Genomic DNA, 26,056 nt, shown 5'->3' with positions numbered 1-26,056 from the left:
AAATTTGTGTTTATTTATGTTCGTACCAATTCTAGTAGCCTAGAGGGGTTATGCCTAATTCTCATAACGAGTAGGTGAGTTCACGGGGCTCTCTCTAACTTGAGGACGTTGCTAACACAGCCCTAACAAGAGCAGTGCTTCGCAGAATCTATCATCGGATCGGAAACGTGACCCACTGAGAAGATCCGGCGAGAAACTCAGTGTTTGTAATTGAGAAGATCCACATGACAGTGATTCATCATATCGTAAACCGTACGGTTCTTAAAACATAACTAAATTTCAATCATTCAAAAAAAAACACTCCAATTTGACTTAATTATTTAACTGTAGTTTTAAAGAGACTTAGAATTTTCAGGAGAAAACCCTCGTTTCTTTGCAAATTGGTTGCATAAATAAATACTATAAAAGGCTTAGTATGACTACTCTTCTTATGGAACTAGATTGAAGAAATCTCAATTTATACTTCAATTTCGCATTTTTATAGTTGAAATTAAAGAAAGTCTTTCTGCGCTGGTTTTCATATAAATTGCTTACGCTGCGTTAAGTTTTAGCCCGTGAGCTAGGAACCTTGCAATTAAAAACATCTGTTGAACATAAACATATATGCAGTAGTTTTATTTGAAAAATATAACTTATGTAAGTTATTTTATATGTCCTTTTTTATTGCCCTTCTAGGCACACGAGCATACGGCCCACCGGATGGTGAGTGGTTACCGTCGTCCATGGTCTTCAAAACACACATGCACTCATTCAATAATAAATTGCGTGTGTCGTAGTCGTGCACAGAAATTTAATGTTTGTAACGCTTGTAATCGGGTGATTATTTGTGATAAGAACAAATGGAAAGACGCCTTTTAATACATAATAATATAATATTCTCCTATATATATATATATATTCTCCTAGTACAGGCTTGCACGCTTAAAAAGAGACTCCAATCATTGTATTGTTTTGACTGGCTTTTGAAAATAAAGAATTTGTGTATTTTTTTTTGTATAATGTCTAATTCATTACTAATTTTGCATTCATTTTATTAGGCTTATCTATGGTTATGTTTCCTACTTAATACTAAGCAGGCTATGCTATCTTATTAGATAATTATACCATGATTTTTTTTGTATTGCCGCTTAGGCAGACGAGCATACGGCCCACCTGATGGTGAGTGGTTACCGTCGCTCATGGACGTCAGCAATGCCAGGGGCAGAGCCAAGCCGCTGCCTACCGTTTAAATGATAAGTTGAAATACGACTTAAATTGGAGGCATTTTTGTTGCATTACTTTAATTACATTTCTTTAGAAATCCAGATACAGCTCACAAAATCATAACGCCTCCTAGTCTACCTCACCTGAGAAAAGATACGCGAAAAATTCTAATCTTCAAACTTTAAGACACCGCTGTTATTCATATGGGTCAATTTCTATAAGGGAATTTATCGTTATTTGAAAAGTACTCCGGAACGACCCAGGGCTGAAAAGGTTAGTTATACGTCCCTGGAGGGGTTGTTTGCGGTAGAGTCAAAGTCCGCTTCTTCATATCTCTTCAGTTAGTTTTTTACTTATCTATACACAAGACGCACCAAAACTTTGGGGAGTTATTCGTGAAATTTTCAAAATGTCGCAAAGAAAAAGAAAACAATTTAATATTGAAGAAAAATCGCGTATTATGTAAATATATTTTTCCAATAATTCCCTATCGATTTGTTTGTACTTGCACGATACACATTAAACATCACCGGTTGTTACGACTATCGGTTTTTACGACTGAATATGAGCAGTCCCTTCGATGTCGTTATAACAGATTTTGACTGTATATATTTTTGTTAAAATAATACAGCGACATATAATTAACGTTCGAAAATATTCTTTTACTTAAACGATCTCTAAGTTGCTGACGTATACTGAATATACTATTTAATAATGTTATTACTAAAGCTGCCATGCTCGTAGCTCTGTCGTAGACACGAGCTACGATTTTCGTAGACGCTATGCGGTCGTCGACCTTCTTTTATCCTTTGCCAGCTTCGTAAGAGCTCTTTATATCTATTTTATTTTGAACCATAACATGTCTTATCATTTGTGAATTGACATTTTCAGAAATTACGGAGCCAGTTGACTTTTTTCAATGTTACACAATTTCAAAGATACTCAAGTTCGTAACTAATTTTAGTTTTCAGAACATTGATTACTTATTCAGAGTACTGCAACTTTTCTAATTTGTTTTTATTTGAGTTGTTTTTTTTGTCTTAAGCTAAGCTATCTTTCGTGGATGCAATTATCTTGAATGCTGTAGATTCTGTTTGTAGTTTCAGATGACGTTGAGGTCATGGATGCTTACACTGATTAAAACAAGACACGTTTAATGATTAGAAGACTTTAAAACGACTGGAATTACAAAGTGCATTCACTAATAAAGTATTGATTATAAGTTACATTATTTTTACTATGTTTATTAATATCGTAGGCCACGGTTTTATTTATATACTACAGCGTAACTGATCTAAAAACGAATACATAAATATTTTTTATTTATTTAGTTGAAGCCAAAAATAATCAAAAGCGTTCCGTTTTACTCTGAAAATATTGATAGAAATAAGCTTAATCCCATAATAGATTTGCTCGGTTTTTTTTTTGTATTATTCTGTTTATTTTAAGCAGTTTTTGAACAAAATAAAATAGAAAATAAAGTTTGTAATTGACTAAAATTGCAAAACTTAATAAAATAACTATAAAAACGATCATTCAATTACGGAACGGCTCCCTCTAAAACAATTTGGCGCCGAAAGAGTTTTAATACGATCCGGGCGTCCATTTTGCCGGGATGATCCGGTTTAAACCGGCTCCAGATGCTCCTTGCTATTCAGGAGATGTCCGGATGCAGACACGCCAAATGAAACTGTCCCGAATCGTCTAATCTTGCAGGAGCTACTATTGTTTTCGTTGTGTAGCGCCAAAGGGTGTGTCGCGAATTTAGTTGTTCACGGATTAGGGTTGTGAGAATGTTAATGTGGATGTTTTGAGTCTCGAAAAATTGATTCACAGGAAAGCTTTGAAATCGCCTATTTCTGCCGTGAAGCAGTAATGCGTTTCGATTTGGAGGGTGGGGCAGCCGTTGTGACTATACTGAGACCTTAGAACTCATATCTCAAGGTGTGTGGCGCATTTACGTTGTAGATGACTATGGGCTCCAGTAACCACTTAACACCAGGTGGACTGTGAGCTCGTCCACGCACTAAGCAATAAAAAAATTAAAAAAACGGCTGTAGTAAGTCAACTATGCTTTTGACTGATGATTAGACAACGCTGTCTCTCTGATCTTCATATTCCTCGATTACATTTGTCAATTATTGAACGAAACACGTTCATGTTCCAGAGAAGGGTTTTTATGAATAACTAGCTTTTGCATAGAATAGTTACTTTGGTATAACGCTAAATTTTACCCCCACTTCATTTACGTAGAAAGTGAAAATATTTTTGAATTATAGAATGCTAGAGCTATTTTAACCCTTATTTTGAAACATTCGTTATTTGTGCTCCACTTGTATTGGTTTTAGCGTGATGTTATATAGCCTCTAGCCTTTCTCAATAAATGGGCTATCGAACACTGAAAGTATCAAATCGGATCAGTAGTTCCTGAGATTATCGCGTTCGAACAAACAAACTCTTCCGCTTTATAATATTAGTATAGATTCGGTAAATACGCGTGGTTATAGTTTGGTAGGTGTTGCAATTAACTGGTGGGGTGCACTGTACCGGCCGATGTTTGCAGCCTCCTCACTGACCATTTGTGCTGTTGCATCAAAAAGTGAATATCCTTGTGTGAGATGCAATTCGAATTATCGTAGTAACTGCCGTAGAACCGTAAAGTCGATTATCGCCAGCCGGTCGACATGTCCCTGTCAATTTAGAGTTTAACAATGATATTCTGTACATGCGTGGATTAAAATATATTTACTACAAATTATAATATAATTAAGAAATTTGTATATTTTTATTTTATGTCAAATCATTCTAAATTTATTTATCATGATTTAAAAAATCTTGTCATGAATTTTATGTCTGTACTTCCAAGCATATATGATGAAATTAATTTCCAAAAACCAAAAATGAAACCAGTGAAGCTCTATCGACAGATTAAGTTGGTTACAACTTATTTAGAACTGGTTAAAACTTAATTAGACTTGCTTTGTGCTGTCACCTAAACACAGAGGCCCAGGGTCGGCTCACGTGGCGTGCTTTATGACAGGTCTACATCCAACAGTGAATACAAATCGGTTGTAAATGCACTATTAAATGTAACTTACTTTAATAGAAATTTAAAATAATTTTACTTAAGACGAAATTGACACATCTGTAATTTTATCAAAATCAGCATTTTCAACATTGAGTTTTAAAATAAGAAAAAAAAACAAAAGAAAAAGCGATAGATTTTCTAAGTAAAAAGCAAACACAAAAAATACTTTAACTCGCGAAGATCCAAGCATCCTCAAAGAAAAAGTTACCGGACTTTTTCCTCTGAGGATCTTTCATTAGTCAACTTTCCGACGCCTAATTGGTTGGGAAAGCTAAGATTGATTAGTTCTGATACTCAGTCTTACATATTTAAGTTGTTATCCGAAGCTCCTAGTTCATTTTGCTTTTTTATGGTAATCTGTAACTTTGGAATTGATTTGTGGGTTTTGAGATTTTTTAAATGTGGTTGCATAAGCTAGTACCTCTCTACACATATACATAATATGTAAAATAATAAAATATAAATAATAATTTGAGAATAGAATACGATGTCTTGGGTACCTTAAGGCTGTAAGTGTAATATATTTTATATTCTCCTACCCTTTCTCCCAGTCACCTGGGGTCGGCGCAACATGTTTTCTCCTTCCATACTCCTCTGTCATATACCATTTCTTATATTGTCTTTGACGCAATCCATCCATTTCTTCTTAGTTCTACCTCTTCATCTATAACTTTCCACATTCATAGTTAACACCTTACCAACCTCATTTTAATTTCGTCTCATCACATATCCATATTATCCCAAACGCGCACTTCCCAACTTCTCTGTCACAGGTGCCACTTTCAGACTTCCTCTAACATATTCATTACGTATTGTATCCGTTTTCGTTACTCCACGCAGCATTGCTGTCATTCCAAGTAAAATGTAAATATTTCTTTTTTTAATGATAGTAGAGCTTGCTGTGGTCCCGCATGGGTAGTACGCACCCTGATAAATTCCAGTTTGAAGGGTGTAACAAGGGGTTGCAGCACATTGTACTGCATATGGACTCCAATTACCACAATAGGAGTGGGTGATAAAAATAAATTTAGGAAAATATATAGGAAAACAAGAAAAGTTGTTATTACCGTCCACAGTATGAAGTTCAAATCTCCAGATATTTTAACGAACTCAATCATATGGGTTATTTATAGATTAAAGAATAACTGAAAATTACAATTACTTATTACAAGCTCGAACGCGCAATGCTCTACGACCAAATCAGTTATAATTAAGTTAGTAAAGTTTCTATAATTAAATTTACAAAGCACTGAAAGCTTAAACAGTGAACTACCGTCAATTCAGCTTAGACTGGGGCTACATGTAGTTAGTGCGCTTTTAATATCCAACACCTGGACGATGCAGGAGCTACGTAAAGTTCTACGGTACAAGGAATTAATTGAAAGCTTTCAGCTGAAAGCTGTCAAGCGAGCTTTAATGAAATAACGTATTTAAATTGAATATAAAACACTGACAGTGGTCTAGTTGTATATCTTGTCGAAGTGTGATCAAAGAGGTTTCGTAATCTTCTAAAGCTCAATAGGACGATAAATAAATAGGTTATTGGAGATATTGTCGACAATTCCTAACAAGATTAAAACTAATGAAATTAGCTCGTTGGTTCGCTTAATATTCGTTGAAGTAAAACAATCATATTATTTAATAAGTAAATTATTTAATTTGATATACAGCTCGTATGTATGGCGTGTAAGCCTGAATTGTGCTAGTGACCTTTAGTGAATACTCTTACTAATTAAATGGGCCCGAGGCATATCGTGTGCATATTCGGTCTACTGAGCCAAATGATGCTCTTTGGAAGATATTATACCCTTTGTCGTTTCCTATAAGCTATACCAATGGTTTAGACAAATGCACACATTTCGCGATTTTAGTATTTTAAATTGATAAATTTCTAAAAAAAAAATAGCTTTTCATTTAAAATGTATTGTCTGAAATCGCGAAAACTCCAATCTACAAACGTTGCGCTCGTAAAAACATTCACCCTGGTTATTCTAAAAAAAAATATCTCACAATTATCTATTAAGTAATTACTACCGGTGCGTCACATTTTAGTGAACATTATTGAGGTTATTTTTAAATTCGACACAGTAGTAGCGCCTTAGTTTTATCATTAGCAGGAAATTGTCCGAGAATCGAGTGGCGTGCTATTGTAGCGAGTTTACGGGGATCATGATTTGGTCATAAGCGACAGCGTTCTCAAAATCCTTTTTGAAGTGAAAACTTCTTTAGAATCGTTGTGATTTCAAACCGGATGCAACGGAAAAAACGACAGGTAAGAGACACAAATACAAAAATGTGTAAGATGAAGCCAGCAAAGAATGAGACAGAAATATACATACTATTTAATACAGCGCCATCTGTGAGATTTTTTAATACTAACGTGTGTATGAAAGCTCTTGTAGTGAATTTTAATTTAGGATTATACGTGAAATTAAAATATCAATTCACAGAGGGCGCTACCTTACAATTATTTACTAATGACAAAATTTTACATATACTTAAGACGTTTGGGATAATTGTATTTTAATTTTGGAAGGTTTCACTTCTACCACGTGTGAATGTGTGCAACATTTTGTTTTTTTTAGTTTTTCATGAGCCTTAAGCATTATTATTTTAAATGACACGAGAAAAGACGATACGAGTATTCGACATTTATATTCTTGAGTAACTCCGTCAATTTTTTCAACGTCAGCCCGTCGTAATAGCGTCGTCACTTAATGCAACTTATCTAATGGTTTTTTTTAAATCACAGATTCGCGTATGGATAAACTGATCAAGTTTATTTGTAAAATTAGGTTTGTTTTCGCTAAGTATCGGTCATTTTTCTTTATACTGTAACATTGACAAAATCAATGCCTAAGGCGTTGGAGCCATTTGATAAAAGAAAAAAAAATACCTAACACTATATACTCTTCTAAAATATTCAGTAGCGATTGTGGGGGTTTTGAGAGCGTGCATCCCATCTCACGTTAGCGACCTTTATAATCTATCTAAGTCTAATTCTAGGTTTCATAATTATGATTTATGCTATATTTATTTATTTTTATTTATTTATTTAATATATCTTGTACACACAGCTGTTAGAAAAAACATGACAATAAGGATACAGAGTAAATTTATTGTTTCGTACTGAAACGGATTTTTTCGTGTTTCGATATTTTTATTAGTATCGAGTATTAGGCAATACATCTTCAAGACAACACGAGTCTTAACCTAGGTGCAGTAAGGTTCGATCTCGCCTGTAGACGGCCGGCTAGCCAACCAGAAGCTTGCTGAGCAACCCCTCTAAGCCTACGGGCAGAGATCGCCGTCGCATAGTAAATTAGCACACGCGTTCCGCGGCAGACATTCTTTATTACAAACAACAACAATTATCCAACGCAAGTCACGCGTAACCATTAGAACCAGCGACAATTGTTCATCGTGTACCAGTCAAGGGACAGACGGTCCCACCTCCGAGCCGACACAAACGACGCTGAGCCCAGGGAGCGCGAGTCAGTGGAAGGAAGGTGAACCGGTACGTCTTCAGACTTATTTCGTTCCTTACTGTACATTTATTAAAATATTATCAATTATGCAATATTTATAAAAAAGGATTGAAAATGAGACAATAAATATTTAATTATTATTACAATTTAATTAAAGCGATCATTGGGGTGGAATTCACATATGGGATTCTAAAAGCTCACCAGCATAGCATTTAACTACCCTATCTTGAAAATTTTCACATGTATCATGCATCAATGTATAATTACAATATTTTTATGACTTAGTCTAGATATTCTCATTAGATTTACAGTAAGATAAAAATATAGTTCGACTTGCTTTTAAGACGTGAGTTTTTACTAGTCTTTAAATTTCATTTGTTTAAATTAGTAGTAAATTTAGTAGCAAACAATATTTCATTGATTTATATTTTGAAGCTATTCCTGTTTTTTGTCGAGTGATTTCAATAGAACGTGGTATCATAATCTTAGGCTTATTAACTTAAAGAATAACTTATCTTTCAAACCGGAACTTAAAAGCTTGTAAAACAGGAATCAATTCAAATTAGGTCGGTTGGCTACGGCTTGGTTCTGCCCCTGGCATTGCTGAAGTCCATGGGCGATGGTAACCACTCACCATCAGGTAGGCTGTGTGCTCGTCTGCCTACAAGGACAAAAAAAAAAACTTGTTAAAATTACCACATTAAATTACTAAAGTTTGTCTAATATGGTAACAGCCTTAAAGTAATTTGCAGTGAAACAGGGCGGCAGGTGCAGTCCACGAGCGACGGATGCGCCGTCTCTCTGCACTAGATGCATCCAAAGCTCTAACTCAAATCACTTGTGCAGTGAAAGCTTGAAAGAGAAATCCAATAAGATTTTTTGTTAAACATTTTGAGACTAGGATAATCTGTGTTTTGCTAAAATTCCAAATATTTCGAATCATTCATTATTCATATTAGTTCCTTTATTAATTTTAATAATTTTGATTCGGTTTCATTTTTTACTGGTGGTAGGACCTCTTGTGAGTCCACGCGGGTAGGTACCACAACCCTGCCTATTTCTGCCGTGAAGTAGTAATGCGTTTCGGTTTGAAGGGTGGGGCAGCCATTGTAACTATACTGAGATCTTAGAACTTATGTCTCAAGGTGGGTGGCGCATTTATGTTGTAGATGTCTATGGGCTCCAGTAACAACTTAACACCAGGTGGGCTGTGAGCTCGTCCACTCAACTAAGCAATAAAAAAATATATATTACAAATTTATTTGGTTTATTTTTGTTTGTTTTTGTTTTTGGGCATTCTGAAAAATTTTAATTTTATTGTATTTTATGTAATTGTATGTGAAACTTGTAAGTTGCCTGAAATAAACGCATTTCATTTCAATTCATTTTGAAATGTTTTGTTGCAGCTTCAAACTTTAGTAGATTTTTTTTTAAATTGCTGTTTGAATTTAGTACATTTAAGAGAGAAAGATTTAAAAAAATCGATGCCAGTAACACCCTAAGACCTTAAAACATCACGTTTTACTTTATTTCTCGAGTGAAAAAGTGCCTTTATGTCTAAGAAATCTAATATTGAATGCAGTTTCTTATTGTCATAGATAAGTTCCAAAAGACCGGGAATTATTATAATATATAAATAACTAAAATTTTTCATTAAATTGAAAATGTATTATTTAGATATTTTTGATGTTAATGGGAATACCGGCGACTGATCTAGTTTTTGCTTAGCACTAGATTGATGTTAAGTACTACGTTTTTTTTTTTTTTTTTTTTTTTTGGTCAGGAGGAAATCGCCGGACTTCCGCCCTCCACTGGGGATAGAGGGCGGAGCATGTCAGAGTCGAACTGACTAAAACCTCCTGTCGCTCAACAACCAACGTCCAAACCTCGCATGAGACAGAACTCATGAAGAGGCAGAGGGAGGAAAGTGAAGCGTTTAGTGCGGAGCACATCTCTCCCATCACCCTCCCCCTCGGGACGCCGGACCGGCGGTCGTCGGCGCCACGACCACCAGCCCTCTCGGTCGGCAGGCTATCCGAAGCCCGCCTAGATGGCGCCGGTTAGAGTGAGCTATCCTACGGAATACCCCGCTGGACCAGAACCAGCGTGAGTCGAGGATAGCCGGCCTTCCATCACCCGGATGCTCTTGCGTAAAACGCGTGCAGAGCAGCTTGCACGTCGTCTTCTTAGGCCCCCTTCGCCGGTCCCCAGACCGACATGTGAGGGGGACCCGAAACACTTAGAGGGCCAGGGCTTGGGCGAGATCCGCCTCCCTGGCCCCCGCTCGACGGCGGCGGGATTGTGCGTCTCTCACGCGCCCCGCCGCCTCCTTCTGCGAGATGGTGCACTCGCAGAAGTCGAGCATCGCCTTCCACGACTCGTCGTCGCCGAGCATCGATGCCACAACACTCGGCAACGACAAGTCGTTTCCTACTTTTGCGACGAGGACACGGCGCCACCCCTCCCATGCGGGGCAGGCGACGAGCGTATGCTCTGCCGTGTCCAAGTCGCAATCACAATGGTGAAGTACTACGTTAGAACTACTTTCTCGGGACGTACAGATACCAAAGCTCACATTTACATTCATACTTACATTGAGCGTTGAGATAAAAGTTTAATAATGCAAGTCTTGTTGTTAAAATAAGATAAGATAATAGTATCAGACCAAGGATTCACAAAATTATTTATCAGTACTGAATATTCAGAAAAACAATTGGCGGAGAATAGGGTGACGAAATAGTGACTTTCACTTTTTAAGCTCTCCAAGCGCCAACACTCGCTTAAAATCAAGTAAACTAAATAAAAAAGCTAGATGCTGAATTACACAACAAAAAAAAAAACAATATAGTCATGAAACTGTATCCTGACTGTTAACGAACGAAGCGGTGCCCCCCCTCTACGTGCTGCGGGACGCGCGCGCGCCGCCGCCATCCCATTCCGCCACCGACCGGCCGTGCGATCGCGCGCGCCCGCTGCACACAATTTTTGTTGGCGCGTCCATTACAAAGGAGCCTCCGCGATTCAAGAAAACACGCGCGGCCATCACAAGTTGCTGCCGCGTGTTACATCAAGAAGCCTCGTTAACAAGATTCGAGCCGGATACAACTTTGAACATCGTTTCAAGACAAAACGGAACAAAGGAGTATATCGACATTGGCGAGGTCATTCGAGAAACATCGAGACACGGATTGCTTCGCGGCGCGTCGGCAAACGGCGTGAATCATACAAATTCAAGACAAGACTACAACAAATCAAGAAATATTGCTGTGTTGTGCCAGTTTTTACGAATACAGTGCAAATCATTTTGATTTTATAAATTCCAGCGATCCGACGCCAGACCACGCCGCGCGGCCGCGTGGCTAGCTGCAGTCGCGCCTGTCCTTTCTGCTTCGCATTGCTTCTGTCGCAACTTCTCTGCTTTAAGTATTGTTTTGTATTCTTCCCTTTTTTCTCTCACGCTAATTTTGCTAATTATTAATTGATTTCAGTTGAAAAATTTGAAATTGATTTCGGTTGGTGTCATTTGCTTATTTATTTGCACGATGGATATTAAATCATTAAAGAAAACTAGATCTAGCCATAAGGCGAAGCTTACCATATTTAAAACATATATAGATTCACTTTTGCCTAGTAAAAGGGTCAATGAGGTACAAGCTTTTGAATTAAAGGCTCGCTTAGATAAAATTCTAGATTTATACAATGAGTTCGATTCAGTTCAGACTGATTTAGAAAGTCTTGTGGAAATTTCAGATGATGAACACAAGGAAAGAGAGATTTTCGAGAACAGCTACTTCGGCTGCGTGGCTTTTGCGCAGAAGATGCTCAGCGCTGCCTCTGCGGATCAGGATGCCGGGTCGGTGACGGGTTCTAATATTAACACTGGACCGTCTGGTAGGCCAAACATTAAATTACCTACTATAAATTTGCCGATCTTTTCTGGACGCTATCAGGAATGGCTAGAATATCACGACACTTACAAATCCCTTATACACGACAACACAACCATTCCCAAAATCCATAAGTTTCACTACTTACGAAATACATTAAAAGAGAGCGCTTCACATATTATTAAATCCCTAGAGTTCTCCGCTGAAAATTATGACATAGCATGGGATCTGTTATGCGATCGATATAATAACGATCGAATTTTGGTCAATAATCACATACAAGCAATATTTAACATACCACCAATAGTTCAAGAGTCTTCCAAGGCTTTAAGAAGTACAATAGATTCAGTTAATCGAAATTTAAGAGCTTTAAAAACACTGAATCTACCTACAGAGCACTGGGACATTATCATAATACACATGGTGTCTGGTAAGTTAGACCCAGGCACACTACGTGACTGGGAAGAGAAACGCAATAATTTAACGAGATTACCTACGTTACAAGATTTTCACACATTTCTAAAAAATCGTGCTGACTTACTAGAGACAGTGGAAGAATCATCAACATATACAAAACAGCAACCATCACGACGCAGACACAGCGATATTACTCACAACCGTCCAAAGACGTTTGTAGTTAACCAAACACAAAAACAAGCGCTGTTTAGATGTCCTGTGTGCAAGAATAATCATGCAATTTACCAATGTATGAAATTCAAATCAATGCCGATTGAGATGCGTCTTGACCGAGTTAAACAATTAAATCTATGCACAAACTGTTTGCGTGCAGGTCATGATGAACAGCGCTGTAGGCTCAGTTCCTGTAAGCTGTGCACACAGCGCCACAACACTCTGTTACACAATAAAAACACTGTTCTGGCAGCTTCAACTTCATCAGCGGGCTGTGTAGTCTTGCCCACTGTGCAGGAACAGACTCAAAAGGAATCGAGTGGTGTCACACTCTCATCCACACATCACAGTCAGGTACTTCTATCCACTGCTATGGTCAATATACAAGACTGTGGTGGTCAAACACATAAAGTTCGTGTACTACTCGACAATGGAAGTACATCTAGTTTTGTCACAGAAACTTTACGAGCGAAATTAGGAATACGCAGTTATTCTACTTCACTACTAGTACAAGGGTTAAACAATCAGTCCTCAAAAATTACAAAAAGATGTGACGTCACCATATCGTCACTCACAAACAGTGGTTATACAACTGACGTCAATTGTTTTGTTGTACCACATATCACTCAGTTGATACCTACTTCACAAATTAATTGCAATTTCTTTTCCATTCCCTCTCGCATCCACCTCGCGGATCCAACCTTCTCCACGCCGTCTGAGGTGCAGATGTTGCTGGGGGCGGACATCTTTTGGGATGTCCTTCAAAACAATCATATTGTCCTGGGAAAGAACAAGCCAACTCTGATTGAAACAACATTAGGGTGGCTTGTCACCGGCTCTATACAATCAAACACAAAATTTAACACCAACAATACAGTCCATTGCCATTTTCTAAACGACAATGAGCTTGATGAGAAGTTAGACAAATTTTTCGAACTAGAATCAGTTCCCTCTGCTCAACAAATCCATACTAAAGGTGAGAGTGACTGTGAACAAATATTTACACAAACAACAAAGCGCCACCCAGATGGCAAATTTATTGTTACCATTCCATTAAAAGGATCACCTGAATCTTTAGGGGATTCCAAACAACAAGCTCTAATTAGGTTTCAATCTTTGGAACGTAAATTTAAACGCAACGCAGAGTTCAAAGAAAAATACACAAATTTTCTTGAAGAATATTTGGCTTTAGGTCACATGTCAGAAAATGAAACAATACAAAACGACTGCATTTCATACTTCATGCCTCATCATGGCGTTTTGCGGGAAAACAGCCTCACTACAAAATTACGTACAGTCTTTGATTGTTCAGCTGTAACAAGCACGGGTTTATCATTCAATGATATTCAACATATTGGGCCAACTGTACAAGATGATTTACTTAGCATATTGATTCGATTTAGACAGCATAAGTTTGTAGTAACGTCAGATATAGAAAAAATGTATAGACAAATTTATGTTAACAATAAACAACGATGTTTGCAACAAATATTTTGGCGATCACACCCCAGCCAGCCAATTAAACAATATAAATTAAACACAGTCACATATGGGACCGCATCAGCACCGTATTTAGCAACTAGATGTCTGGTACAGCTGGGACAAGAATGCACCAATGAGGATGTTCGGGAAGCAATTTTACACGATTTTTATGTAGATGATTATATATCTGGGCATGATGATGAAAAAACGTTAATACAAATATGTAAAGGCGTCATTCAGACGTTAGAAGGCGCACGTTTTCATTTACGTAAATGGCTGTCCAATCAACCGTCTATCCTGGATGATATTGTTAGCGAAAATAATACAGACGAGTTATTAAACTTAAACAAACATGATTATACAAAAACATTAGGTTTACTCTGGGCCTGTAAAAAGGACACATTATTATTTGCAATAAATAAAATATCAAATCAGCCAAACACAAATAAACGTACAATTTTATCCACAATTGCTCAAGTGTTTGATCCACTTGGTTTAATTAATCCTTGCATGTTACAGGCAAAACTCATATTACAAACACTATGGGCTAAGAATATCACATGGGATGACCAGCTACCTGCTGATGTTGAGTCACAATGGCACGACTTTATTAAATACTTACCAGAAATTACAAAAATAGAAATCCCTCGTAGAGTGTTATGCAATTCGTATGTTAAGGTCGAATTGCACGCATTTTCTGATGCCTCCATTAAGGCCTATTCAGCTTGTATATATCTACGCTCAGTGTCTGAAACTGGGAATGTACAAGTACATTTGATACTTGCAAAGGGCAGAGTGGCACCATTGAAGCAAAGGCTGACTATACCAAGGTTGGAGCTTTGCGGCGCCCTTCTCGCTACAAGGTTAACAAAAAAGGTAGTAAATTCATTACGTTTAAACATTGACTCAACATTTTTTTGGTGTGACTCAACTATTGTGCTGGGCTGGATCAAAACATGCAAGTTAAAACTAAAACAATTTGTATACAATAGAATTAATGAGATCACTAATAATTCTGATCCTAATTCATGGAACTACGTTCCCACAGATATGAACCCGGCTGACATTGGTTCTCGCGGTCTTAATGCAGCGCAACTTCAATCTTCACTTTTGTGGTGGGGAGGTCCGCACTTCTTACATCAAACAGATGTGCAGTGGCCCACACAGCCACAAGATGTGAATATTGCTAGTTTGCCAGAAATGAAACATCAATGCCATCTGTCAACTGATGACTTTCATTGTCAGAATTTCAATATTTCTCAATATTTTAACAATTTTTCTGAATTTAGTAAATTACAACGTATCATAGCTTATGTAAAAAGATTCATTTCCAACTGTCAATATTCTCGCAATAAAACATCAGGTCCCTTGACTGTCACAGAACTAAATACTGCATTAGAAATATTGTGCAAACAAGTACAACGTGATTCATACTGTAAACAATACTCACAATTACTTAATAAAGGCCCGCTGTCTCCTAAGGACAAACTTCTCAAATTAAACCCTTTTATTGACCATGCAGGTATAATACGAGTAGGAGGTAGACTGTCAAACTCTCACTATGATTACAACACAAAGCACCCTATCTTACTAGACGCATCACATCACATAACTAAAATATTAGTCACACACTATCACAAAATTCTTTTACATGCTGGACCACAGCTGTTGTTATCAACGTTGCGACATAAATACTGGATAGTCAATGGTCGTAATCTTTGTAGAAATGTTACTCGAAATTGCATATCCTGCCTTAGATTTGCAGGCAAAACTTATCAGCCTATCATGGGCAACCTACCTCTACAAAGATTGCAAGCAGACTACCCTTTCAATAATACGGCTGTGGACTATGCTGGTCCCATCATGATGGCAAACAGAAAAGGTCGTGGCTGTCAGTTGAAGAAGGCATATATTGCCGTTTTTGTTTGCCTGGCAGTGAGAGCGATGCACATAGAACTCGTCACCGACTTAAGTTCTAAAGGTTTCATTGCAGCCTTAAATAGATTTATTGCCCGCAGAGGTAAGCCAGCTGTGATCTACTCCGACAACGGAACTAATTTCGTGGGTGCTTGCAACGAAATAGTTAGGTTTCTAAAAAATCAATCTAACGATATTATTTCATACGGTGCTGAAAACGAAATTAATTTCAAATTTAGTCCAGCCTACAGTCCACATTTTAACGGCGTAGCAGAAGGGTCAGTTAAATCAATTAAAAAACATTTAACTCATGTATTGTCAATGGCTCATTTGGATTATGAAGAGATGAACACTGTATTGGTTCAAATTGAGGCAATACTGAATTCTAGACCTCTCACTCCAATTTCATCTGATCCATCAGATTTAGTTCCTCTTACACCAGCGCATTTCTTGATTGGACGAACGCTCACTATGTTACCTGCTCCCCAGGTCGATGATACTCCAGTTCATATGCTTTCCAGATATAAAAGGATACAATTATTAAAAACACATTTTTGGAATCGATACTACAAGGAGTACGTTTCAGAATTGCAGATCCGAAATAAATGGCGCACAAATAGAGGACAACCACAGCCAGGAGAGATGGTTCTCATTAAAGATGATCGGCTGCCCCCCAATAGATGGCTGCTGGGACGTGTCACCACAGTTTACCCAGGCGCTGACGGCGTCAACCGGGTGGCAGACGTAAAAACTACTTCAGGAACCTTACGCAGAGCTTGGAATAGGCTCTGTCCATTACCAGTTATTTTGGACCAGAAAGATGCATCTGCTCCAAGAGGGCCAGTTTGTTAACGAACGAAGCGGTGCCCCCCCTCTACGTGCTGCGGGACGCGCGCGCGCCGCCGCCATCCCATTCCGCCACCGACCGGCCGTGCGATCGCGCGCGCCCGCTGCACAAATTTTTGTTGGAGCGTCCATTACAAAGGAGCCTTCGTGATTCAAGAAAACACGCGCGGCCATCACAAGTTGCTGCCGCGTGTTACATCAAGAAGCCTCGTTAACACTGACTCTATAATATACACAGAACATACAGTCCATATCAGATCGCCTAAGTAGACTTAACAAAGTTTTTAAGAGGCTGTATCTGTGACAAGATCTATTCAAGCTGCCTACCTGGTACTTGGCTTGTCGTCGCATTTAATTGGCTTTGAGCTATCTCAAAAGAGGTAAGCGCGATAGTTGCGCGTTTCCATTGATCAAGACATAAAAAAATAAAGGATTCTTTACTACATAGCGCCCTCACTGAAGGTCTAAAACTAGCTCAACTTTCAAATAGCTGTTTTGAAATTTACGATAAAGAACTTAGCGGTGCATTATTAATTATTTAACTGAGAATGAGAATAATTATAAATACACCCAATGAATTTCCTCTTAATTAATTACTTTTCAGGGTAAACAAAAAACGTATTTCAAAATAATAAGAGCAATAATTGAAATAAGAGCATACAAAGGCACATTATTCAAACATCCATCATTGAGAGAGACTATGATATTTTTATAACTAGTTTTATTATAACTTTAAAAAAAAAACAGACACGACAATGCTGAGCTAATCTAGTTTCAATGGAGAACAACACGCTGCACTCAAGGCTTCATTGACATCACTACAGAGGGCCTATTCAGAGCGCTCAAAATATTGACAACCCTTTTCATGAGCCTGAAAAGCGACGAAAGAAAACGCAGACCCGATTTTGCCTTACCACTCCCTTCAATGGGACGCATACGAAGCCGAACAAGCTGTATTCGCTCGCAACTCAGTTCTGGTTCAAATAAAGAGCTGTATTTTCGTTTTAAATTGCGAGATAGGATCTCGGCTCTCTTGGCGAAAAGGTCGTTTACTTGTGTCTGGACTGCGCGCTTTTGTCTATGGATGTTCTAGTGTGATGAGGACGAATGCGGCTTTGTGGGTCTTTTTACCAGTTTGTCTTGAATTTAAACTTAAATTCATTGACCAAAAAAGTGTATCATTAATACATAGTAAGAATTATATGTACTTAGCATAGAACGAAGGGGTACATTAAGTTTAAAATAAAATAATGGAAGATAAAGTTTTTTAATGTTTTTTTTGTGATAATTATACTTAATTTGATTTTTGATACCGTAGATTGGCAGAGGGATACTCATTTAATTTTAAGTGGTTATCGAAGAAATTCAGTTTGAAATATGTTAATTAATAAAAATTGTGGAGTCTTCATTGAATTAGATACATATGATACACTTAGAACTCTAGAAAGTTTGGTATCTCTGGCTAAAATCATGCACTAATATTATTATGGTATCTATCTATTTTAAAAGTTGTTTTTCTCAAATAATAATTGCGTGCCCACCGACATAAAATCAATTACACAATAATGAGCCTTAATATTATTATTAAAAACACCCTATAGTACTGCAGCTATTCTAATATATTCTGATAGTTATTTTTTGTGTAAGCTATCCTGCTCTGCGTTCGCAAAAATATTCAACTAACCATGGTAGGCCAATTTATCATAGCCGAAAATATTTTCTCGAAAACCGTTAGCGTATAGCACAAAAATTATTTACACATTTCCCACAAAGTCGAGTTTAGGGCAGATTAAGACGTCACGTACCAGCCATTTCTCTTACAGCCCCGACAAGATGGACTGCGCGAGATGTCTTGTAAATAAAAAAAGAAATACCAAAAAAAGCCTTAAATTATTGTCGTAGCTTGTGAGTTTCTCTAATCCATTGTGTATATTTGAATTTATTGGGTGTTGTGTCGTGCTTTGAAATTGTAGAGAAATACTTTTAACCTTATTTATTTATTGCTTAGGTTTGTGGACGAGCTCACGGCACACTTGGTGCTAAGTGGTTACCGGAGCCCATAGACACCTACAACGGAAATGCCGCCACCCATCTTGAGATATGAGTCCTAAGGTCAAAATCTGCTTAAAGGTAACTCTTAAAGCCGCCTATTATGTTACTCTCAATAGCTAATAACGATTTTCAGTGTGCAATAAATCATGAAATGATATTATAAGTTGAGAAATGCGTGTAATCAATCGTGGTATACATATTAATTTGGGTATATTGTTCATCAAGCGTATTATAAATTCCACATTCGAACCTAAAATCTATTCCGTTCCTATGAAAAAGTAATCATGTTTTTCTGTTAATTCTCCTTGCATTCTCAGATTATTCTATTCATGTTCTAATGACTGCAAAATTCATCTCAAACTTTCTTTGAACAAGTGAGTTATAGCTTGCTCAAAAATTAATGTCTTCAGACTAAAATTACAAACCCTTAATAAATACAGTGCATTATAAAGCTCGCGAATTGTTTGCTCTGTAAGAAGCTTTTCACCTGTCGTTTGCTCTGCATGCTGTCTCACGCCAACGATGAAGGTAAATGGTAAAATACGATAAGTCAAGAATCATAAAATTCATTCCAACATTTTTATAGCCTTCGAAGTCAAATGAGAAATGAATATGGTAAAAATACATCGTCGCCCATGGAAATCAGTAATGTGAGGGACGTAGCTAAACTACTATTCACCGTTGAAAACTATTTTCGAACCTCATTTAAAGATATGTTGCATCTAGAGAATATCACAGATGAGAATCCCTTAAATAGCCAGATGGGATGCGGTAAAAATTATATCTAAAAACGTACTGCAAATAAGTGTAGTTTCACCATAGAGAGAGAAATTCCGTTCCTACAATGAGAAGTAAGATAGATTGTAAACAATTTATGACAAGTTGGGATTGCAAAATTCTTTATAGCCCTGTTTCAATGCCTTTATGTTTAAGCTATTTTTATTCTGTTATATTTATTTAATGTGAGCTGTTGGCAAAGCTAATATATGTTTAGTTAGAGAGAGATAAGAGAGATATATATGATATTATATAGGTATATATTTTAATTCCCTTGACTGGTGAATGAGCTAGTTATCAGAGCCCATACATGAATGCCGTCACCTAGATGATATCTGAGGCATGAGGTCTAAGTCTCAATTTGAAGCAGAGGCTTACGATTAATTAAGATTAAAACAATCAAAATACCATCATATTATTCTTGAAATTTCTTTTTAAGTTTTTAGAATTTTTATTCCAAACTCCAATTGAATCATTTTTTTCTGATGCTTTAAAATTATTAACTAAAAGGTACCGATAAAATATTATTGAAAAGCCGGCGTTTCGAAGCATGCAAAAGTGAGTGAGTGATCATCATCATTTTCGAATTCAGTATTTTTAAATCTACATAAATATATAAGGCAAAAATGTGAAAATTTCAGTTGTAACCCTTTCCCAATAGCGTTTTCCGTACAGGGGAGAAAGTGTAATTCTACACTACGAGATGCTACCCAGCCCATCGCTGAATAATGTATAGGCTCCGAGATAAAGCGTTGTATTGATTATCACGTACTGTGATTTCGTTGGAATACTTGTTGTTGTTTAGTTTTATTACTATTTTAGAGCTTTGAATAGCTTTTATTTGACGATCTCTCTAGTAATAAAAGCTTATTATAACTGAAATAAAAAACGTCTTTCTTCAAACGAGGCTTGCGGAGAGTACTCAATGGTAAGCAGCGGCTTGGCTCTGCCCCTGGCATTGCTGACGTCCATGAGCGACGGTGACTACTTACCATCAGGTGGCCGTATGCTCGTCTGCCTACAAAGGCAATAAAAATATATATATTAGAAGGTGATATATGATATTTCTTCATCGTGAAAGTTATTCCTCAATACATGTTAAGGACCTCATATTCACATATTTACTCATTCCTATCTGTCCACAGGATTCCAACCTGGGTATAACCGCTTCAAAGGATCAGGCCTCTGATACAAAGCTACCACGACAATATAAAAAAAACTTAACAAAACATTAAATTCATAAACTAGCTAGCCGTCTTGCGGACCGATACTGTCATAAAACGTTCAAGAATTATAGTCCACTTTTACAACGCTATTATCTTGCATCCTATAAAGTTGTTACTGCAATACTATAAATTTCATGGCATAGTATAATAATACATACTGTGTACATATTAATTGGCAAAAAATGTGCTCGAGCGACATTAACAATTAATGATGAACGTTTTCTACTCAACGCTGACGAATAAGTTGAATAAATAGAGTCACCAGCAAGGCCGCTTAAATACTAATAACAATGTTAACACGCTGTCTAGTATTGACACACTTCCAAAATGCTTATCATTTCGTTTAAAACTTCTAGAAGAACTAATGACCAAATGGTTTGGGCTTAATCGTATTACCTAATAGCTTTTGGTACGGTATATTGCATCAGACGTGCTCAGAGTTCTTCTACAAAGGTATGGCATTCCACTCCAACAAAGCTCATTCTTCCATTCATTCCATGCGTTTATATAAACCATAATATACCATTTATAAACCATTCTAAGCGGTAGGCAGCGGCTTGGCTCTGCCCCTGATATTGCTGAAGTCCATGGGCGACGGTAACTACTCACCATCAGGTTGGCCGTGCGCTCGTCTGCCTACAAGGGCAATAAAAAAATTAAAAAACGTGTGGCACTCGGGAACTGGCGCGGTAAAGCTATTGCATAGCATTTTTTTATTAGCACTTATGCAATTATAATTAGACAATGATAATTTAATATTAAAACAAGACCACGCTATATTAAACATTAATAAAAGCAAAACCTTTACTGTCCCCTTCACACTCATAAGCTAGACCGCGCGAGAGAGAGATGGGCAGACTTTTCATGATGTGCATGCAGTGTGACGTCATGCCACGCGCTTAATCACAAACACTACACAAGCGCAACGTGTGAATGTGTTGAACGCGAGCTACATGATGGGCGGAGTGAGGAGTGTAAGGTTTTTTTCGTTACGGAAATTCATGATTCGGTCGCCGCGCTCAAGGCCCACGATAAAAGCTATGCAATAGCTTAAAAAACCGTAAGTTGCGTTTCCAGAAAATATTGATGGTACCGAGAGAATTATTTAAAGCTCCTATTCCCATCTCTCTATGGCATCTAATTGTAAGGTCTCAAGAAGTTCCTTGTTGTCTACACAACGTCTCATCGCTTACAAGGCTCACGCAGCGTATAGGTAGCCTTGTGAAAAGTCGAAGACAGATTACACTCCCGTTCGCTTCTGGATCGTGTTTTGTATAGCGTTGCATTAGAATCCAATGAAGGTTGACCAATGTTTTTGTATAAACATCGTACAAGGCGCTGCAAAGAAAGCCGATCGCAGCGTTTTCCCTAATAACAATACGCAAACCCGATCTATGAGGCAGGTGGCGCGCGACAAAGCAGCGGTCCCCGAGGCCAACCCCAGATCTACAAGTCATAGCTTTATAGCGGTAAGCTTCATTTATCGATAGTTTTTTTTTAATTGCTTATATGGGTGGACGAGCTCACAGCCCACCTGGTATTAAGTGGTTACTGGAGCCCATAGACATCTACAACGTAAATGCGCCATCCACCTTGAGACATAAGTTCTAAGGTCTCAGGTAAAGTTACAACGGCTGCCCCACCCTTCAAACCGAAACGCATTACTGCTTCACGGCAGAAATAAGCAGGATGGTGGTACCTACCCGCACGCACTCTCAAGAGGCCCTACCACCAGTTTTATCTAAAATAATCACAGATTCATTCTGACTGAGAAAGTTGCGCGAGAGTTTGTCAAGTTTGTCAAGAGTCAGTTTTGTTAAATTCATGATATCTAAATGTATTTACTAATTTCTTCAATCAATAAAGTGGTAGTGATGCAACACGTAATGAGTGGTTTACAACAGAAGTTGAATACCGATATTGGGCGTAAATAATTGATAATGGAGAGTCAATCGCGGTCACAAATCGCTCGCTCTTTTAGTTTACACCACAAGCTGATTCCTGACAAATTGAATCCAACTTGTCCGCTCTGGGCAAGACAAAGGGTCGATTCACATTTTATTTTCCATCTGATTCCTTCACTTGGGGCCCTGATTTTCATCACAGGGACTAATGGGTTTTCAATTACACGATTTCTTTAGTGTTCATTTTTAAAGTCGACATAACATCAACCTTACTCTTTTATTGAAATAGATAATCTTCCTTTTATTTATAATCGAGGTTGTTTGAAATTCAAAATTTTGGCTACGTTAGAAATCTTGTTTTTACTGGAGAAGTTATATCTAGTTATGTTTTACACTGAACGATTAAGTGAAAGTAATATCTTCCGTAAATAAAGTTCCCAGACTAAAACTTATCACTAAGTATAAACGAATTGAATGGAGGGGTGGCAATTGTACTGTAGAACGTAGACTTAGATATCACGTTTCAAGGGGGGTGGCGCCATTGACGCTGCTGATGGACTGCGCTGCTGTCTATGGACTGCGGTAACTACTTCTAGACAATCAACAACTCAAGCAAATCAAAAAAGCCACCCACTAAATCCAGGACGCGAATTAGTGAATAAAGGAAATAAAGAACAATTTGACATGTCCTTCTTCAAACGAGGCTTGTGGAGAGTATTAAGCGGAGCCACCCACCTTGAGATATAAGTTCTAAGGCTTCAATATAGTTACAACGACTGCCCCACCCTTCGAACCAAAACGCATTACTGGTTCACGGCAGAAATGGGCGGGGTGGTGGTACCTACCCGTGCGGACTCGCAAGAGGTCTGAGAACATGTTTTATTTGTCGGGGATTTTTTCAATTTGTCAATATTTAATTAAGTCCGAAGCATATCAAAGTCGGTGTCACTTTTGAGTTTTTAGTTTTAATTGGACTGGATTAGCAACGATCGTGCTGTTGGTGAAACGAAATAAGAAAAGCTCGTCTCAATTGTCTTTGTCTCTTTCATTATCGATTCCGTTTAAAGAAAGAGACAGCAATTGAACTATTCGTGAATCTCGGTGGACCTTTCCTCCTAAGCACTTATTCGCTTATTAATGAAACTAAACAAATCTATTTTTCAGACGCAAATATCGCTTGAAAGTCGTCGTAGGAACATACAGACATAATAAAGCTTTCTCACGGAGCTCATAACATGCAAATTCGGATAGCCTGAAAAAATGTCCGTCTTAATGAAATATTCAGTAAAGCTTGAATAGAGCTAAAGCATTTTTTATTGCTAAGATGGGTGGACGAGGTCATGGTCCACCTAGTGTTAAGTGGTCAATGGAGCAATACATCAACCACATCAATACGTCGTTCATCTTGAAACATGAGTTTTAAGTCCCAGTTTTACAGCATAACAGCCAAACCCTTCAAACGCGTTCCTACTTCGCGGCAGAAAAAGGTTAGACACTGGTACTTACTCGTCTGAGCTCACAAGAAGCCCTACCACCAGTAATTACGAAAATTATAATTTTATCGAGTTTTATTTTAACACGATCCTTGGAAGTCATTCGTGAACATGTCCTAAAAAAAGTACGTAAAAAAATTTCATCAGAAAAATTGGTATCTGCCTGCGGGATTCGAACACAGTTACAGTCGCATCGCTTGATAGAATGCACCAGGTGTCTTATCCTTTAGACCACTTTAAAACTACTGAGTTTTGAATTCAGAGTTCGTATTACTATCTTGTCCATTTATATCGCAACGAATTTGTTCATACTGGATTGAAGTGCACTTGTTATCTCTAGATTTTAAACTCCAATATATGTACCCTAAGGGGGCATCAGTTTAATGCTAGCTATGTGCAGTAACTATAATACCAGGTGAACACCGACATTATAGGCCCATCTAAGCAAATAGATCTAGGGAATCTAGGATAGTATGGTTAGCGAAAAGCGAAGATTCGAAGTTTTTTTTTCTCAGATGGGTGGACGAGCTCACCTGGTGCTAAGTGGTTACTGGAGCCCATAGAAAACTACAACATAAATGCGCCACCCACCTTGAGGTATACGTTCTACAACAGCTACCCCACGCTTCAAACCGAAACGCATTACTGCTTTACGACAGAAATAGGCAGGGTGGTGGTACCTGCCCGTGAGGACTCACAAGAAGTCCTACCACCAGTAAATACGGATCCGGATGAATAAGACACTCAGTGTACTAACATTTTGCCATGTCTTTTTTGATATTAAATTTATTGCATAGATGGTTATATAAGGTCTCAGATATCTGGGTTGAAAGTTGTTATTGGAACTCATAGACCTTCAAATATGAGGTCTCAGTATCAGCTGTGGTGTATAACGACCCTCCTACTCTTCAGACTGGAAGTGAGTGCTTCGTTATCGAAAGGAAATCTTTCCAGGCTTACAAAACGCTCTTTTAACTGTAATAGATTTACTGTAGCATGTTTGAGTTCTTGTATTATTATCTTCATCCTTTCAAAGCTTCAAACAGTATGCCTCGATTGTAATACTTCACTGTTTGATCTTATTGCTACGCCGGTAAGAGTAACGCCATCTATCGCCGAATAGCCGAACGAATATCGAAGGATCTAGTAACATCTAGAACGCTCGAGAAATACAACGCCATCTATTGTCAGATATCGGAAACATATCGAAGGTACTCGACTTGTGAGAAATATTCTCGACGTTTCTAGGGATTTCGTCTGTACTATAAAAGCGTTGCAGAGATGGCACGCAGTCAGTCAGTAATCGGAACTACTCGAAGCGAAACAGCGAACGGATCACCCGAAGCGAAGCGGAAAAACTGAATTGAGTATTTTAAAATGTCTGTTGAATGTTTTAAGTGTTGAATACAATTTTTTAGTTGTACTTTGGTGGAACATTTATTTATCCCGAACTCTAGCGCGTAACATTATTATTCAGCGAATTTCTTATTCATACAATAGCAAGGTTTGCGCAGGTTGGAAAACTTCATAACTAACTGCATAACTGAGACCTAGTTCGCAACTATCGTGCAAACTCATGAGATCGATTCATACTTCATTCTAAAACTAACTTGATGATTCTACAAAAGAATGTTTGAATGTATTTTCAATATAGTTTTACTGACCAAGGTAGCTGTAAAATTTAGAAGTGACCACGTACGTAAATCATTTATATCCATTTTCCCCTGAAGCAGTTAAGTACTCCAGTTTGAAGGGTGAGTAGCTGTTATATGGTCGAGACGAGCTCAATTCTCAAGGTATACACCTTTTTTTTTTTTTTTTTTTTTTATACAAAGGTATACACCTAACAAACAAAAACTTATCTAGAATAAAATTTGATCAGAGTCTTTTCCGAGTTTCACCAACTTATTTTTATATTATAACTAGCTGACCCGGCAGACTTCGTAGTGCCTCAATCGATGGTTAAAAGATCTAAGCTTTTGTATAAAATAAAATTAAAACAAACAAAAGGAATCCGTCCGACGGGGGACACTTCAAAGGGAAAACAAAACTCTTATGTTTAT

The 26,056-nt window shown here is 37.7% G+C and overlaps 1 protein-coding gene across 1 annotated transcript; it reads left to right on the top strand.

Annotated features, from left to right (window-relative positions):
• Positions 1 to 10,719: 10,719 nt before the first annotated feature.
• Positions 10,720 to 17,803, top strand: LOC110384866 (uncharacterized). Its single transcript, XM_038020408.2, has 2 exons — positions 10,720 to 16,921; positions 17,146 to 17,803. Exon 1 carries the CDS (start codon positions 11,322 to 11,324, stop codon positions 16,545 to 16,547), a length of 5,226 nt encoding a protein of 1,741 aa, XP_037876336.1. The 5' UTR covers positions 10,720 to 11,321; the 3' UTR covers positions 16,548 to 16,921; positions 17,146 to 17,803.
• The last annotated feature ends 8,253 nt before the right edge of the window (positions 17,804 to 26,056 follow it).

The sequence above is a fragment of the Bombyx mori genome, chromosome 25, assembly GCF_030269925.1.
Source record: "Bombyx mori chromosome 25, ASM3026992v2".
Lineage (NCBI taxonomy): Eukaryota > Metazoa > Arthropoda > Insecta > Lepidoptera > Bombycidae > Bombyx > Bombyx mori.
The sequence above is the reverse complement of the archived record's forward strand: the minus strand, read 5'-3'. Positions and strand labels throughout refer to the sequence as shown.